The sequence below is a fragment of the Eptatretus burgeri genome, chromosome 4 (genome assembly GCF_056783735.1).
Source record: "Eptatretus burgeri isolate ZD-2024b chromosome 4, Ebu_testis_v1, whole genome shotgun sequence".
Classification (NCBI taxonomy): Eukaryota; Metazoa; Chordata; class Myxini; order Myxiniformes; family Myxinidae; genus Eptatretus; species Eptatretus burgeri.
Genome location: NC_140964.1, coordinates 59227732 through 59246614, shown reverse-complemented (window position 1 = coordinate 59246614; position 18883 = coordinate 59227732). Strand labels below are relative to the sequence as shown.

The following is an 18883-nucleotide window of genomic DNA, read 5'->3' as shown; positions in this document are numbered from 1 at the left end:
ACGTCTTTAGGTACCCATCTGGACTCTGACCCCCAGCTCGTCTTTCTCAGTCAGTGTCTCTCTGTCTCTGTCTCTGTCTCTGTCTCTGTCTCTGTCTCTCTCTCTCTCTCATCGGCTGGAGGGTCCAATAAAGAACTCTGGGGTTTCTTTTGTGTGTGTGTGTGTGTGTGTGTGTGTGTGTGTGTGTGTGTGTGTGTGTGTGTGTGTGTGTGTGTGTGTGTGTGTGTGTGTGTGTGTGTGTGGGCCCGTCTTTAAGTAGAACTGAATGTGTTTTTTTATCCTTGTAAATATTCTCTGCATATTCGCTTCAAGTCTTGCCTGCTTGTCTTTTACTGTTAATAAATCTATTAGAAATGTTCCCAGTCAGTTTCTGTCCCTTCTTGTATTGGTCCAGCATGGTTCGTATCTGAGTTTAGATGAGGTTTCATCCCCGGTAATCGGTACATCGTAGCCTGAACGTCCTGGGCAGGCCCGCTCGACTGCATCCGAGCCGGAGTTGGCTGGTGGAAGTTGATACTCTACCGCAGCTGGTAGAGTGATCTGGTTCGGCCAGACGTTCCGAGGGCGTGAATCCCAGGTAGCCAAGACTGCATGGTTATTTAGGTATATTGGAATCCAGAAAATTAACCCTACGCCACGCGGTCGATATATTGGCGTTTCACGGTCGATTAATCGACCCGCCGGCTTCGAAGTTATCTGGGGCGACGGCCTATAATTCCGGCGAGACCAATGGGAGACAGCGTAAACTTCCCCACCTCGCGGTCGTTCTCGCCACCGACCCCAGGCCCGCAACAATATGTTACAAATTCTACAGCACCCTGTGCTTCACAGAATCTTAATTGCAAACCTCAAAATAGTTATCTTCCGAAAGTAAGAACCTTATTAGATTATGCAACTGCCTGAATAACCTACTGGGCTGCGTTATCCCCGTGATTTCATGCACACATGCACACGCGAAACCTATGTGAAAAACAGAACCCAGCTGATTATATCCGGGCAGTTAGAAAGCATGTATGTGCACGCATAAACGAACACTAGATAAGGTTATGGGAGCATCAGGAGGGAAGCAAGACACGTTGGTTGGAGAGGTAGGTTGCTGGTGGAAGAGGTCAGCGGCTGGGGAATACACGGCCGGCAGGATCAAACTGCCCCACAGCAGAGAAATGCACAGTTGGCACAAAAACAAGCAGCTCTGTGTGCGAATCTCTCGGACAGTCCATTGCTCTCGGTGGTCGTTCTGCATCATTCCGAGTCATTCTCCATCCTGCTCTCTTCCTTCTGCCTGCTCTCACTCTTCTGATTTTTTTACCTCTGCCACTGAAGGTGAAGGAGGTTATGTTTTCACCCCTTTCTGTCTGTCTGTTTGTTTGTTTGGCTGTGTACAGGATATCTCAAGAAGTTGTGGACGGATCTGGATGAAATTTGGTGGACAGGTTGGGTGTGTAACAATGACGAACTGATTAGATCTGGGTGAAGATCTGGATCCGGATCCGATAATTTTTAAAGTGACTCTTCACCATTGAGAGATAAGTCTAAACTGATACATAGCACGATATCTCAAAAAGTTGTTGACGGATTCGGATGAAAATTGGTGGACCGGTTGAGTGTGTGATGACGAATCGTTTCGATTTTAGTGAAGATCGGAATCCGGATCTGGATATGAGAATTTTTTTAATTTATCAAGTCATTCTTCACCATTGAGAGATAGGGCTCAAAAACAATATGTAGCATGATATTTCAAAAATATAATGAGCCGAATATGTTCTCGTGGATCAGGCATTACGTGGCGGATGCATGTGCTCTACCGAGTGCCCTTGTAGTGCATAATGGAGTTGGGTTTTACCCATGTTCGCCCCAACGCATTCCACCAATCACCACCACCACAAACATAACAATGACGTATTGAAAACAACAATCCCAAGGACCTACCTTTCCCCCTTTCTCCACCGAATCGTGAACCTTTTTGAGGAAATCTCGCTCTCGACACCGCTTCGAGTCTCTAATCGTTGTCGCATATGTTGATTCCGTAATGAGAAGGTCAGGTCGACACTTATCAATCCATGCGGCACTGTGGGTACAATCAATGTACACCCTAAATCATGGCTCAGCATAACAACTGCAAAGAGTCATACCACGATAAAGTTGCTCCAAACGATCCATCTTGTTGAGAGAAGGGGCAAAAATTACACCTGACTTTTTGTTCATTCGTGTGGAGCACAAGGCTGCATGGTTTGCTGAGGGCATGTCTGTGCCGCTGATGCAATGCCCTCTGCTGGTTAGGACAGGAATTTGGAATTTGTCCACGGTGCCAGCAATAGCTCATCTACTCTTCGTGAAGGATACCATGGGATGTTTAATGGCCACCAACGAATGCTGGCAGACGGGAAGCCCCGTTTAACGTCCCTCCGAGGGATGGCTCATACATTGATGAATCACTTTGCCTGTGAAATACCGGGATGACAGTTCATCGCTGGGTTTGGATTCAAAGCCAGGGTATACAGTTTAGAGAAGAGTGTGCATACCTCTAGGCCATCCGGTGAGCCATTTCATGTTGTACCAGAAAGAGTTTGCCCAAAGTAACATGTCACAGGCCATCTGTCAATATGAGCAATTTATACATGACGCGGTGAAAATGGCAAATACAGCTCCCGATATTATCAATCGAAGCAGTTGCTACGGTCAACGTCCAATTAGTTTTACCGTCACATGACGAAATAAAATCATCAAAAGCATATTATTTGGACTGATGAAACAATATTAGTCTTCATTGAAATATTTTGCAATGGGTGCATGCGAGCAAAAGAGTTGAGCATTTTAACGTTTGCGAACATGTGACAACTCGACCACATTAACAATAAAATGATTTGTAATTTGTACGGCTCCACTAGCGAATTCGAATACGATGACTCGCCATCTTGGAGTAATACAATTTATATATGGTGCAGTGTTGACTGTAAATTGGTATAATTTGTAATCCGTGTGAGACATGAACATCAATTCCACGTAACTCTCACCCAAGATGCCTGTCTGGTGTCATGTTGTAGTCTCCCTGAAAATGGAAAGGGGAGGGAGAGGCAAAAAAAAAGAAAAAAAAAAAGGAAATTTTAGGCCTGGGAGGAGGTGGGGGCTGGTTTCTGTGCAGACATTTTAAAGTATCAGGATACCTGTGACTTACACATGTAAAAACCAAGTAGTTTATCAATACCAATGCAGAATACATACAACAGACTTCACATTTTCTTCAACAAAATGGGATGCTTACAATGCATTTTGTCAACAGCTTCAAGAAATTTGGTCCAGCTCAAATTTGCATTCATTCTTCCTTCTTATGGTTCTTCCATCCGCAGTGCATGACTGTGGGTAGCATCGTTCGCTGAGAGCGTGGTTGTGCTGCTGATACAGTGTCCCCAATAGACTAGAGCAGGAATTTGTAAATAACCGCATAATCGCAAAATGACTAAAGGACAAGGAAGTGAAGAAAGTAAACCAAGTACAAAGAGTAATAAAGTGGGGATGAGTGTGCTTTCTAACTTCATATTGTTGTCGGATGAATACAAACATAAAACAATGCTACAGACTGGGATTATATTGGCAGAGAAAAAAGTGGGCAAAATTGTTTGAAGATGTGAAGAATGTGGCCGTGATGGCGTCTAGAATGAAGCAAATGACTTGTATTCAAACGAGAAAAGATAAATTACAAGTTCACCGATACGAGAGGTTTGCAATGTGACGATGTCAAATTGTGTATTCTGTGATGTTATCCAGAATAAGAATGTGGAAAGATTTTAAAATGATAATGACGATTATAAAAAAAAAAAAGCAGAACACCAGATCCCGATTCAAGTGTGGGTAGTACACGTCTGTTGGTTGCATCATTGCTAAGGGGTGTGACTGTGCCACCGATGCAATGCTCCGTTCAGCTTTGGGGAGGAATTTCGAAAAAGTTAACAGTACTGGCAATAATTCACCGATTGTTCATCTAAAGATACCATGATATCCTTAACGTCGACCAGCAAATGCTAGTGGAGGAAAAAGGATCACGGGTGTGAAAGGGTTTCAAAATGAAATGTTAGTGAGACACCAATTGTACATCTCAACTTTCCATCTGACCTTTATACGAGGGCCAATCAATAAGTAACCTTAAAATGGTGATATAAATTTGAGAATGTAATGTGTGTAGTTGTAGACGACATATGTTATATCTATGGGTAAGAGTCATGTTCTGTCTGTTTTAGATCCGGCAACATTGAGCGTATGACATCATTCGAGCAGTTTCATGATGGCGGCTCCCTTAGAAGCATGTACCAGGGAGGAGCAATGTTTTGTCGTCCGTTTCTTGGGAAGTGAGGCTGTGAATCCCAGTGGAATCCATCGCAGAATAAAAATGCAATATGGTGACGCATGTTTATTGCTGCAGCAGGTGTACGACTGGGACAGGAAGTTTAAAAGTGGAGTGTCCAGTGTGGCAGGCCGGCCTCACACAGCTGACACACCAGAAATGGTTGCAGGAGTTGAGCGTGTGCTAAGGGAAAACCATCGCACAACGCTGGATGAAGTTGTCTCCGAATCGAACATGAGCCATGGTTCAGCACACCATATCATTCACAACATGCTGGGGTTCTGCAAAGTGTCTGCAAGGTGGGTGCCTCGACAACTCACACCCAAACTGAAAGAACTCTACTTTCAAACTTCCTGTCCCAGTCGTACACCTGCTGCAGCGATAAACATGCATCACCATATTGCATTTTCATTCTGCGATGGATTTCCCTGGGATTCACACCCTCACTTCCCATGAAACGGACGACAGAACGTTGCTCCTCCCTGGTACACGCTTCTAAGGAAGCCGCCATCTTGAAGCTGCTCGACTGACGTCATACGCTCAATGTTGCCAGATCTAAAACAGGCAGAACACGATTCTGACCCATAGATATAACATATGTCAGTCATCGACAATTACACACATTACATTCTCAAATGTATATCACCATTTTAAGGGTACTTATTTACTGGCCCTCGTAGACTTCAGTGCAATTGTAATACCTAGAAATTCTGTACGACGTTTGATATCGAGTGTCTCATCTTACAACAATGAGGCATGGAATCCAAGTCATTGAAAGTACTTTGTGTTTCCCGAACAAGGAGCGTAAACGTGAGTATAGTACTTGAGATATATCTCTGTTTCATTGCCAATGCATTGGCCTCTCACTTTGTCATCTCACTTTTTAATAAGGTTGGACAACTGCATAGAAAACACCATTAAAGCGTTCTTTTTTTATCAGCATTGCTGAAGGCATGTATGAAAATAATCCACAATGGGTACATTTTTCAACCCATAACAGGTTTACATGACAGCAGGCGATAATGCTTCAGTCACATTTGGCTCGGCGGCCGTAGGGTCTAAAAAAATCTACGGCCACTAGCAATTATAGGGTGGCCGCAGTATTTCCATGGTCACATATGTTATTTTTTTCGGGGAGCCGCACAGGGTATTTAGAAATTGTGGAGACCGAAAACGTGGGGGTGCCGTACGGTCTTTGATTTGATGTCGCACGGTGACCTTAAGGTGTCCCTGCGGCGGCCATAGAATTTTTACGGCAGACGCAAGGTAGCCTCAAGGTGCCCGTAAGGCGACCGTGGAAATAGTGCGGCCGCCGTAATTTTTGGGGGTTGGCAAAATTCATTTTTCATTCATAAGAGCCTACGGAAAACGCACGAATAACGCAAGCCCACCGTACGCCCTACGTACGGTCGACGTGGAACACATCTACGTCATGGCTATGGCTTGGCGAATTACTACGGCCAACCTAGAAATGAAAAAAGTTATAACTCCGCGCTTTAATTCCACGGAGACCCCTATGGCCTGTAAAAGATAGCCATATGGTGTAGGGCCACCCTGAGGCCACCTCAGAAACTCTGTGGCCGCCGCACGTTTCGGTCAATTCAGGGGGGGGTACGGCCGCTGTATCCTAACCGTAGAGCAAATGTGGCTCATGCTTAAATAAACAAGGACAGAGGGAGAACAATGGAATTAATATAAAGAGAAGAGTGTTGTCACACCGTGTACACCACCGATTCTGAGCCCACACGTATCTGGAACATAGCAGCACCGAGCACATGTCCTGCATAGTATGCCTTTATCTCCAACTCATCGTCCACCTGTTAGAAGGCGACAACACCCGAAAAGTCGAAATCAAAAATCAAAAATAAAAGAAATGTTTATTGACAGAGGCTTAAGTACATCGAAAATATAAATGACGTGAATCTGGAATTTCCTCCTTCTGTTTCGCCTTCCACCGGCTCTTCCGCTCCCTTTCCTCCTCTTTCTAGACACAACCATATGGAGCATAAGCAGCAGCACACCAAAGGAGACAGGTGTACAAAGTCAACCCCTTAGTGTGTTTACAATGTCGATGCTCAAAGGAAAACTGCCTTCGTACCCGAAAAGGGAAATCTTCCACCAATGTGAGCGGTCCATGCACAAATATGCATGCGAAACCTAGACCTCGAATGCAAAAACTATAAGGAAGGTTCACATGACTCACAGAAGCATGGAAAGATGTACATCTCAGAATAACAAGACACAAAAAAAGAAGCAAATGCATTTGAGCACAAAAATGGGTGTGATGTCATTCAAAAACAAAAAAACTTAAACAAAACAAAGTGGCACAGAGCAAGAATGGATCAAAACCAATTGTGTTTCTCACCATCTCAGCTGCCTTTTGGTGGTGGCAGTAGTAGTACAGTAAATCCTCATCCAACACGGGTCTTTTTATACATGTGGGAATAAATGTGACGCTTATGTCTCGAACGCTTAAAAAAATAAAAATAAAAAATAAAAAACTTGATTACAAGTGAGTTTGAATGGGACCACGTCATGTACAGAGGTAACGTCTCCCGCCATCTTCTTCCACCCGCGCTTGCTGTCGAGCGAGATCATGTCGAGGAGATTTCTTTCACTCAACGTTATTTAGCTGCATTCTGTCTGTACCCTTAAATACATACATGCCAAGCTTCTCCGAGTGGTAGTGGAGTGAAGAAATCCCGTAAGGTTATGACATTGGCAGAGAAATTCGTGATTTTAGACAAGTTTCGTGTCAGGATAAGTGTGGCGTCGGTTAACCATGAGTATGATGTGAACGAGTCCACCATACGCACTGTTTGTTCAAGCCTGACTTCCGAGGGTTTATAACAGAAAAAGGCTAAGCCCCGGAACAGGTGTTCAACGCTCACGAAAGGAGACTTTTCGACAAGAAAGTTGGTAAAAGGACGTACATCTCCAAGGAGCAGAAGTCAGCACATGGGTTCAAGTTTTTCAAGGATCTTTTTTGTGGAAATGCATCCAGCGACTATAAATGCGAACCTTTCATGCCGCCACACACCCACCGGTGACGATTATCCCCTGGCCTGACACAATAAACCACCCCCACCCTTCAAATTTATAAAGCTATATTTATATTAATTTATAAATTTGGAAAAGGGTTGACTGTAGTTGTTGTCGTCGTCGTTGTTGTATAGCCTCGGACAGTTCTCTCAAACAAACCCGCGGCAAGGAGGCAGCCGATCAATCTTCCAGATCCCCCACAACCAGGATGGTGTACCCTCGCTTTCCTGAAATGGGGGCCACGGCAGAGTTGGGGGGAGAGAGGGAGAGAGAGAGAGAGGGAGAGAAAGAGGGAAAGGGCCAATCCATGGGGACTGATCTACACTGACCATGACCGCGCTGCCCTAATGAATCTGGGAAGCAGGAAAGAATGGGAAAGATTTGGCCACTGACTTGCATGGGGGGGGGGGGTTACAACCACCACGAAGAGGTATCTCCGATAAACCACCACATTAAACAAGAGCTTACAATAATAGTAGTAGCAGTAGCATTACCACTACTACTACTACTACAACTGTACCTGGATGCTACAAAAATATCTGAGATATTTAACAAACAGGACAGCAAAGAACCATCACATTAGTCACAAGTCTGTCTTCAAAGTTTACCTGGAGAGTTTGATGCAAGTGAACAGTCACCACTTTCTTCATACAGTCTTTAATCATTTGTGACGTAAAGAAGTTAGTTTCTCCCTTGCGGTCCACAGTGATCTTGCGATAGTCTTCGAGCAAGATGGGGCAAATGGCCTTGGTTGGGTGAGTCATGTATATTGGTCCATCGAAACCCACCATTTCTGACATGTAGGGCAGTGCACCACAATGGTCCAAGTGGAAGTGGCTGTGAAAGTCCCCAAAAAAACACATTACAGCAACAACAAAAATCAAAACGTCACGTTTTTCTGATGATGCAACAGACAGGGTGCAGGAGGTTCGCAAACCGATAAGGGGATCAAAGGGGAACTTGAAGACAGACATCGTTCATGAGTGTATGAGTGGCAGGAAGTGGAGGAGGAGTCAGCAAGAATAGACCAGGTATGGGTACGAGAAAAAGCATGAGGTGATGATGGCCAGCACTCTTGGAAGACCGGAGAGAGGGGCACGTGACAACAATGAAGGGAATGAAGGTGGGGGGGGGGAGCACTGAGGTGATAAAAATCCACAGACCTGCCCGAGGTGGGTGAGAAGCAGACCTTGGGACTCGGTTTCTTGTCGAGATATGGAAATTAGATTAAAGATCTCGACTCTAATGCCTACAGTGGAACAACACTGGAAGCAACTGCACCAACCAAAAGTGGTGACCCGACAATGATTCTTCACGTGAATCGCTTACAAAATGTAATGAGCTCTGAGCGGCTCAATCTCTTCTTAGCTCTGCAGAAAATACCGAGGCATTTGCATGTCTCAAAGAGGCCATTTTGGTGATGTGCTCCGTCGAAGACAGGTTGTGACATTGTGAGGCCAAAGAGCTCCAAGGACTTCTTCCAAAGGTTGGCAAGATAAGTAAGAATGCACATTTGAAAACATGCAAATCCTTGTATGGTGGAACAGAGTGAGAGCCTTGGGTTTTCCACATTGAAAGAAATGGTCCAGGTAACTAAGGACATCTTTTTTTCTTTGATATACAAAGATGGATGCTGCAGCAGCCTGCCTCTCGGTAACATGGTGTAGTGTTGTGCACAGCATGGTCATCCACAACATGCTAGAGTATAATCCAGGGAAGTGGTAAAGTCAATGATGGAATGCAAGAACAAGGTCATTCCCAAAATGCCGCCTTGCAGGACAGAATGTCATCAAGAACAAGCCAATGTTTCCACTCGCAGAGAAAGTTGAATCCTTCGCTCCTCTTCACAGTAGTAGGGTTGAGAGGAGGGACTAGTGCATTGAGAGGGTAAAGAGTGCTGTGCCTTGTTGAGCCTGCTATCTCTTCTCTTTAAATGAACAGAGCAGGTGAGCTACTTTCCATTGAAGGAAATCAAGATGGAGACAAAAAAGCCTGTGTCTTGTCCATGGATTTCCAAACCGGCCAACATCAGACACATTATTGCACTGGTAAAAGCACCAATTATATCAAAGGACAACCCTTGTAATGCCTATCGCCGATTTTCAATGATTGGAACAATATTAAAGGGAAAATATTTCCACAAAAGACAAAAGCAAATGAACAAGCCAAAGCATTTGCTACAAGATAAAGCCAAAAATCCAGAAAACAACGATAAGTTGAGGCGCCGAGAGGAGGAGTGATGTAAGGGACACATCGGCCATTTTGGAGTTAATGCCATATAGCACTATTTTAACCCTTACCCTATCATCCGAGCCTATCATCATCATATCATTAAAAAAAATGTCGCTTTCATCACTCCTCCTCGCGGGGCCTCAATTAGTCAAGTTCTAAGCATGAAACATTTTCGCTGTTTTGGAGGTTGAAGCAGAAGAAACGTAATAACAAAAAAAAAAAACAAGAAAAAGAAAAGGAAAGTAACAATGTCTATTTCATTCACCTTATTATCACACAATCCAGGAATTCGGTGAGACGGCCATTTTGCGTGATGTAGGAAAAATCTGGAAAACGCCTCTATGGGGGGGCATAAGAAGATTCATAAACCTTTCAAAGACAAAAAGTTGAACATAGGACATTAAATTAAGAGCAAAAGCCAACTTGTGATGATCTCGTTAAAGTGATTGCTGAATTCAGCAATGCCGACTCAGGACAAACAAACTCACGTCATCATTGTAACCCATGTGCATGCCACAGTCCAACATGATGTTCCGGCCTCCAATGCTAACAAGTATGCAGCTCCTGCCCACATCCTGCCCTGCCCCTGAAAGTACAACACCAGCAAAGTAATGTAAAATATTTCAATAATGTGTGCAGACTCGTACCTACCACTGAAAAGAAAAAGAAAAAAAATGATCTCTTCAATTTGAAATGTTCCAAATGCTTGTTTTTCCAATAATCTTGATTTCTATCGCATGTTCTACCCCCCTTAGATTGCAACAAGACAGATTAATATACCCGACAAAGTCTTATATTATTATCATAATACCGGACAAAGTCTTTATTTTTTCTATTGCGGAAGGGGGATTCTGGGAAGTACTTATAAATATTAGCTCAACTGGAAAACCTCACAGTTCAAGTGAACTTATTGGATGGTGCAATGTCCGTCCGTAAAACACTTTCAACTTCTTCTCCGAAACTCATTGTGACCAAACTTGGCTAAAATGATCATTGGTGTGGTAGAACTCAAGTTTGTTAATGGAGGGCATCCTCCCCCTCCACCTAGTATACGTCGGTTATCATAAGGTTTAAAAGATAATAGGAAAACCTTGAACAATCTTCTTCTCTCAAACTGCATAACCAATTAATGCAAAACTTTTTAAGTTGTGATCAACTACCCAAGGGAAATATAGTCTGTTAACAATGATGTCATCATTCATTATTATGTATGGCAGCCATATTGCATCATAAGAAATTTTTTTTTTAATCTTCTTCCATGAAACTGCTTAACTGATCAATGCAAAACTTTACATATGTGATGAACTACTCAGAGGAAATATAATTTGATACCAATGACATCATTGTTCACATGGTCTGGCAGCCATACCGGATCAAAGGAAAACCTTTAAAATTCACCTTCTCTGAAACCGCTTGACCGACCAATGTGAAACTTAAAATATTGTCACGGAGCTGGCGATCCAGGTTAATCCCCCCGACCAAATTTTATTTGTGGTGACGGGCAGTTAACACCACCAGCCTGGATGGTCGAGTTGTTTTTGCTTATTAGGAGGGGACACGTCAATTTTCGGAGATTATAATGCACGCGGGAGGGGAGGAGCGCACTGGCAGAGCGACGGAGGCACAGATGGATGTACGGGGGGGGGGGGGGTTACACTCGAACCCCACGACACATACATGGACACAGCAACTTAAAATAACCGGATTTAATGAAAATAGACAAATATTTACAAAGAACAATATTCAGAATATAATAATATGTGAGGTAAACTAATCCTAAAGTCTAAATTGAGGTGCCTATACACACAGACAAGGGGGAACGAAATAAGAGCAAATCCTTCCTCTATTCTGGCACTTAGTTGGTCCAGAGATGGTCTTTATGTAACGTGAAATCCAGGTGCTTCTCTTTGCACTTGTTGACGCACGCAAAATGGCGCCGAGCCGCTCCCTCGCAGCGGGAATGTTTGTCAGGCAATTCAAGAGCGGTATTCAACACCAAGGCTCAGAGACACCGTGCAGCTTGGAATGGTGCCGTCTCCTTCAGTGACATACACGAGGCTTCGAGGCCCATCCCATACAACCTGCCAAGAGTCGATGACCACTGTCTCACTCCACAATGTGAGCCAAATAGCCTCAGCACGAATACGAAAATTGCGCCGTCTTCTTCATGTGTTGAAGGAAAGCCAGCCATAAAGCCCTGTTCTTACAGGCCATCTCCTTGCTACGTTATTTCTCGACCACATGCATCCTTCACTCCACACTTGTGCGTTCCTTCTCCAAACTCTCTTGACGTCACACTGAACCACCGTTCCACCTCCGGGGCGTGGCTTACTCGCACGAAACCCGGGAAGGCAGGGCCTGTCTGTCTGATCGGCACACCTGCCTCACTTCTGACAGCACGCCCATTAATCATCAGCCTTGGGGGCATGACTTCACTGGCCGTCATCCTTGGAGGCGGGCATCTGCCTGCTCGGCACGTTTGGCCTGCTTGTAAATGCAAAAACGTAGGAATAGGTTACAGGGGGGCAATCACATACTGGGGGAACTTATTCTTAATCCCTATATAATTAACCGACCCACTCCCGTGTAGTGACGCATAACACTCAAGCTCACAGTTTCCCTACTTAATTACATCTCGATGTCTCCTACATGTCCATGGACAAAACAACTCATTTCAATCCTAACTTTCCCATTAAATTCCTCCATCTATCCCCACAACCGTGACAATATATATATATATATATATATATATATATATATATATATATATATATATATATATATATATATATATATATATATATATATGACAGACTACCTATGGTAGCATTTGATGAAAACAAGCTGATCTGAAACACAATATGGTCACCAGTCATAAAACACAATGTAGGCAATATCTTGAAAGATAAGACTTATAGACACCTTGGATTTACATCTCATCAAATAGGACTAATTCAGACACAACAGGAAATGACATCATCAAACCAGACATGCACAATATCTCAAAAACTAAGGCTCATAGACAGCAGGAAGTTGCACTGCTGTGAACATGTCCATCCCAACTAAAATCTGTTTTCTAAATCCAGCTCTTATTTTTACCCTGATCCATCCGTCACGCCACTTTTTAGCAACCAGACAGGTGAGCTGCTTCCATGAAAAAAATTGTTTCTCCATTTTTAATACCAGCATTTCAGTGTCAATATTGGATTCAAAGGACTTCAACAATCCCAAATTTGCTGGAAGGCATACCAATCACAATGTGGAATGGCTTCAAATATAGATCAGTACATCCAAAGACTGATTTAAAAAAAAAAAACTACTCTTCTTCAGGCAGGTATTCAAACTGGAATCTCAAAGATTTCAACTTGTATGTTTTTTTTTTTGTTTTTTTTAAACCTTAATGACATCATCACCAAAAAACAGAAGTCTGAAAATGCAAGCCTTTTGGCTCAAGCTGTTTTAGGGGGGGAACAATGGAAATGAGTGAGAGAGAGCAATGGAAGTGAAGTGGGGAGAGAGGAGAGCGATGGAAGGGGGTGAGTGGAACGTTGGAAGAGAGTGGGTGGAGCGATGGAAGGGAGTGGGTGGAGCGATGGAAGGGAGTGGGTGGAGCGATGGAAGGGAGTGGGTGGAGCGATGGAAGGGAGTGGGTGGAGCGATGGAAGGGAGTGGGTGGAGCGATGGAAGGGAGTGGGTGGAGCGATGGAAGGGAGTGGGTGGAGCGATGGAAGGGAGTGGGTGGAGCGATGGAAGGGAGTGGGTGGAGCGATGGAAGGGAGTGGGTGGAGCGATGGAAGGGAGTGGGTGGAGCGATGGAAGGGAGTGCGTGGAGCGACGGAAGGGAGTGGGGGGAGCGATGGAAGGGAGTGGGGGGAGCGATGGAAGGGAGTGGGTGGAGCGAGGGAAGGGAGTGGGTGGAGCGCTGGAAGGGAGTGGGTGGAGCGATGGAAGGGAGTGGGTGGAGCGATGGAAGGGAGTGGGTGGAGCGATGGAAGGGAGTGGGTGGAGCGATGGAAGGGAGTGGGTGGAGCGATGGAAGGGAGTGGGTGGAGCGATGGAAGGGAGTGGGTGGAGCGATGGAAGGGAGTGGGTGGAGCGATGGAAGGGAGTGGGTGGAGCGATGGAAGGGAGTGGGTGGAGCGATGGAAGGGAGTGGGTGGAGCGATGGAAGGGAGTGGGTGGAGCGATGGAAGGGAGTGGGTGGAGCGATGGAAGGGAGTGGGTGGAGCGATGGAAGGGGGTGGGTGGAGCGATGGAAGGGGGTGGGTGGAGCGATGGAAGGGGGTGGGTGGAGCGATGGAAGGGGGTGGGTGGAGCGATGGAAGGGGGTGGGTGGAGCGATGGAAGGGGGTGGGTGGAGCGATGGAAGGGGGTGGGTGGAGCGATGGAAGGGGGTGGGTGGAACGATGGAAGGGGGTGGGTGGAGCGATGGAAGGGAGTGGGTGTAACGATGGAAGGGGTGGGGAGAGCGATGGAAGGGGGTGGGGAGAGCGATGGAAGGGGGTGGGGAGAGCGATGGAAGGGGTGGGGAGAGCGATGGAAGGGGGTGGGGAGAGCGATGGAAGGGGGTGGGGAGAGCGATGGAAGGGGGTGGGGAGAGCGATGGAAGGGGGTGGGGAGAGCGATGGAAGGGGGTGGGGAGAGCGATGGAAGGGGGTGGGGAGAGCGGTGGTAGGGGGGGGGGGGAGCGATGGAAGGGGGCGGGGAGAGCGATGGAAGGGGGTGGGGAGAGCGATGGAAGGGGGTGGGGAGAGCGATGGAAGGGGTGGGGAGAGCGATGGAAGGGGTGGGGAGAGCGATGGAAGGGGGTGGGGAGAGCGATGGAAGGGGTGGGGAGAGCGATGGAAGGGGGTGGGGAGAGCGATGGAAGGGGGTGGGGAGAGCGATGGAAGGGGGGGTGGGGAGAGCGATGGAAGGGGGTGGGGAGAGCGATGAAAGGGAGTGGGGAGAGCGATGGAAGGGGGGTGGGGAGAGCGATGGAATGGGAGGTCACCTCTATTTGTCTGTTTGTCTGCCTGTAAGCACAATATCTCAAAAAGTTATTGGATGGATTCAGCCAAAACTTAGTAACCAGGTTAGGTTTGTAACAAAGATGAATTAATTAGATTTTGTTGAGGATCTGGATCTGGATCCTCAAATTTTTTGAAGTGATTCTTCACTATTGAGAGATGGGGCCAACAACTATGCATCACATGAGATCTCAAAACGTTGTGAACGAGTTATGACAAAACTAGGTGAATGAGTTGGTTCTCCCCTAATGACACAAACTAGGTGGATGAGGTGACAAGAACAAGCCGATCCAATTTTGGTTTAGGTCCGGATGCATATCTGACGTATCAGTGGAATACAAAACCTAACCTGTTCAGCCTGGCAGAGGTATGCACTCTGCCGAGTGCCGTTTTCGTTTGTTATACAGTATGTTATTGTTTGAGATGTGGCTTGTGCTGTATCATTTTATATTTATTTTGATGTTCTATGTATTTTAAATATTTTTAAGAACAATATCATTTTGTTAAATTTCATAATTTTATGGAGCTTTTATCTTTTTTGACATGTAAATTTTCCACTTTATTTTTAAAGTAGACAATAACTTGAAAGTGAATTGAATTGAATTGTGAGGATAGTGATAAAATTGAGTTTGTAATTCAGGTTTTTTTTCTCCAAATAAATACTGCAAAAGTTAAACATACTCACCCAGTGGAGTCACCTTGATTTCCGGCATTGATACTTTCCTCTGCTTGGTTCATGTGGCTTTCAGGACAGGACACAAAGGTTAACTCTGTTGGAAAGATACATTATCAGCCCAACTATTAGTGTGTATGTGTATATATATATATATATATATATATATATATATATATATATATATATATATATATATATATATATATATATATATATATATACATACATATGTAGGAACCAAATATACATGTGTCGGAACCAAATGGGCATGGCACAAATGATGGTGATGAAAAATGCAAATTCTATTTATCCAAGGCCCTTATGACATGGACACATTTGCCCACATTATAGTATAATGCTATAATGCCAGAATCATAGAAATAGGGGAGGTATAGAGCCACTTCAGGAAGTAGGCTTTCACGTTCTCATCATTTAAATGACATGCTACCCTGATACTCCTTGAGTGGAACGAAGGGATATAATTTATCACAAGGTGACATTCCAATTCCTTGTATTTTTTGTTGTTTTTTTTTTAAACATAGCTGGTGCTGTATTGAATCTCCGGTGTGAATGAAAGATCGATTCCGAACTCGTAATTACACCGCTTTTCTACAACACAATGCACATTGAAGTGATGATTGCCTAAACAGACTATTCAAGAGGTAAATTTCAGAATATTTAAACTTTCAGTTTCATCTGAAAAATTTCATCAACATAGCTGGGGTTAGTATTTCAAAGTTATGGAGATGGAATGGGTTCAGCTGATGGAGAGGGGTTCGGATCGGTACATAAAATTCCACCATATTTGCAGACATGCTCCCCAAGAAGCTGGCCAGTCTGAAAACTATCCATGCTTCAAACATTACTTTAAAATAAATAAATCAAATACGGTCATGATGACATTCTGGCAGTGGACCTGCATCTTGGAGTACACCATCCTTCAGATGTGTACGTAATGCTGGCAGCTATCCTATCTACATTTACGTTGAGGAAGTTTAAGATCCCATGTTATCGAGAGTATAATTGCAAGCACTGATTCATTTCTCTGTAGACAACTTACCTCTTCAGTCAACAAGGCAAACCAAGTACTTAAGCCAATAAAACAAATGGACCTTCACAAACATGGATGAAGTTGCACTACAATTGCTGTTCAAGTCTCTGATCTGACCAGTCTTGGAGCAAGGCAACTTGGCATGACATCCAAGACATGCAGTCTGCAGCAACAAAATAGAAACGGCACAGGAAATGGGAACCAATTTTTTCCCATAAAATCTGAGGGTCGGGCAAAAAATCTGAGAGGTTCTGGCAAAAAATCCGAGGGCCGGGCAAAAAATCTGAGGTTCTGGCAAAAAATCTGACAGGGCCGGGCAAAAAAAATCTGAGGGCCGGGCAAAAAAATCTGAGGGGGTCGGGCAAAAAAATCTGAGGGGGCTGGGCAAAAAAATCTGAGGGGGCAGGCAAAAAAATCTGAGGGGGTGGGGCAAAAAAAATCTGAGGGGTTCGGGCAAAGAAAATCTGAGGGGGTCGGGCAAAAAAAAATCTGAGGGGTGGGCAAAGAATCTGAGAGGGCCAGGCAAAAAAAAATCTGAGGGGGTCAGGCAAAAAAAATATCTGAGGGGGTCAGGCAAAAATTCTGAGAGGGCCAGGCAAAATAAAATCTGAGGGGTCAGGCAAAAAATCTGAGGGGGTCGGGCAAAAAAATGTGAGGGCCGGGCAAAAAAATCTGAGGGCCTGGCAAAAAAAATCTGGAGGGCAGGGCAAAAAAATCTGAGGGCCGGGCAAAAAATCTGAGAGGGCCAGGCAAAAAAAATCTGAGGAGTTCAGGCAAAAAACCTGAGGGGGGTCGGGCAAAAAAATCTGAGGGCCGGGCAAAAAAAATCTTGAGGGCCGGGCAAAAAAATCTGAGGGCCAGGCAAGAAAAAATCTGAGGGGGTCAGGCAAAAAAATCTGAGGGGTCCGGGCAAAAAAATCTGAGAGGGCCGGACAAAAAAAATTCTGAGTTCAGGCAAAAAAATCTGAGGGGGTCGGACAAAAAAATCTGAGAGGGCCGGACAAAAAAATTCTGAGGAGTTCAGGCAAAAAAATCTGAGGGGGTCGGACAAAAAAAATCTGAGGGGGTCGGCAAAAAAAACCATAAGAGTGCTGGGCAAAAAATCTGAGAGCCAGGCAAAAAAAAATCTGAGGGCCGGGCAAAAAAATCAGAGGGACGGGCAAAAAAAAAAATCAGAGGGACGGGCAAAGAAATTTGAGAGGGCCGGGCAAAAAAATCTGAGAGGGTCGGGCAAAAAAAAAAAAAATCTGAGAGGGTCGGGCAAAAAAAAAAAAATCTGAGAGGGTCGGACAACAAACTAGTCCCTTCCCTGGATTATCTCTCCTTCCAGGAGATATTACGACTCCTGAAGATGTACTCTCTATGCTATGTATGTAGATGAGGTGAAATGATACAGGTTTTCCGAATGATACAAGGATATGGACCGCATTACTCCCAACCAATTCTTCACTCCTGCAGCAACCAATGTACCAGAGGTCACCCAGGAAGGTGTTCAAGTCCTGAGGTAGACCACCTCTCAAAAGAAGTTTCTTCAACCAAAGAGTGATTGAGGATTTTAACAGCCGCCCAATGTCCCTGGTGGAATCTAAATCTGTGTCAACTCTAAGGAAAAACCAAGACAAATTCTGACAGAGTGTCATTCCACATCAACTCAACCAGAAAAGGGTGAATATTGTTGCCCAACCGTCTCAGATTTTACGACAAAAATTCACCTGAGGATTTTCGGGCATGTCGAGTTTAAAAATGCTAGTCATTCTTTTTTTTCAATTTCCGCTTTGACCTATGACCTGGCAAAGGTCAAACCAAAGTGAAAAACGTTGCCTTGACCAGAAAGATCACCCTGGGCTCAAATTAGATGTGACCACCGTGTGCAGCAGCTCGTTTGACTCGTAATAAATTGAGCTGTTCAGGAAAAAAAAACATATCAGGAGCCCCAAACTCACTTTTACCAAGTTTCCACACAAGGGGTAAGTGACCAGTTTTATTGAAACTTCAGCCTGGACGTTTACTGTTTGAGGATGCAGTTGCTCAAATGTTGGTATTGCTGTAAGAACCATAGGGAACAGTCTTCCAAAGTTTGTGAAACACTTTTGGTTTCAAGTCTCCTCACTAGTCATTAACCCATTCTGAAATTTGAATTTTTACTATTTTAACGAAGTTTAGGCCAAAGAATCTTGGTGAGGAGGATCCAAAAAGCGATATTTTTGGAGAGATATTGATGAGATCTACAAGAATTAAGCAAAATATTTTGGAATCTGTGGATTTGGGATTTTGGAATCTGTGGAGTTGGGATTTTTGAAGTTTGAATTTGTCATGCATACCAGCATTCCTTATTGCCACTTCGGTGAGGTTTAAGTACTGCATAGTGCAAACCAAACTGGCATTTTTCTTCAATTTTGCATTGTCTGGGGATATATCTGGAATATAAAGTGACAGGGCGTGTGCACTTCGAGTGGCACTTGCCTGGAGCTGAGAGGTTGTGAACTTGTGTGTGGAACTTAGATTTCTTTGTTATGACACATTTGAAGCTACCA

General features: G+C 44.5%; 1 protein-coding gene across 6 annotated transcripts in view; it reads right to left on the bottom strand.

The window, feature by feature from the left end:
• Window positions 1-18883, bottom strand: part of INTS11 (integrator complex subunit 11) — a 107589-nt gene that overhangs the window by 69451 nt on the left and 19255 nt on the right. For all 6 annotated transcript variants that reach the window (XM_085878288.1, XM_085878286.1, XM_085878285.1 and 3 more), the window contains 7 exons: window positions 15308-15392; window positions 10102-10199; window positions 9879-9952; window positions 7990-8218; window positions 6058-6156; window positions 3015-3049; window positions 1930-2068 (listed from right to left, as the gene is read on the bottom strand). In XM_085878288.1, coding sequence (XP_085734414.1) covers window positions 1930-2068; window positions 3015-3049; window positions 6058-6156; window positions 7990-8218; window positions 9879-9952; window positions 10102-10199; window positions 15308-15335 — 702 coding nt within the window. In that variant the 5' untranslated portion in view covers window positions 15336-15392. The remainder of the gene's footprint in view (window positions 1-1929; window positions 2069-3014; window positions 3050-6057; window positions 6157-7989; window positions 8219-9878; window positions 9953-10101; window positions 10200-15307; window positions 15393-18883) is intronic.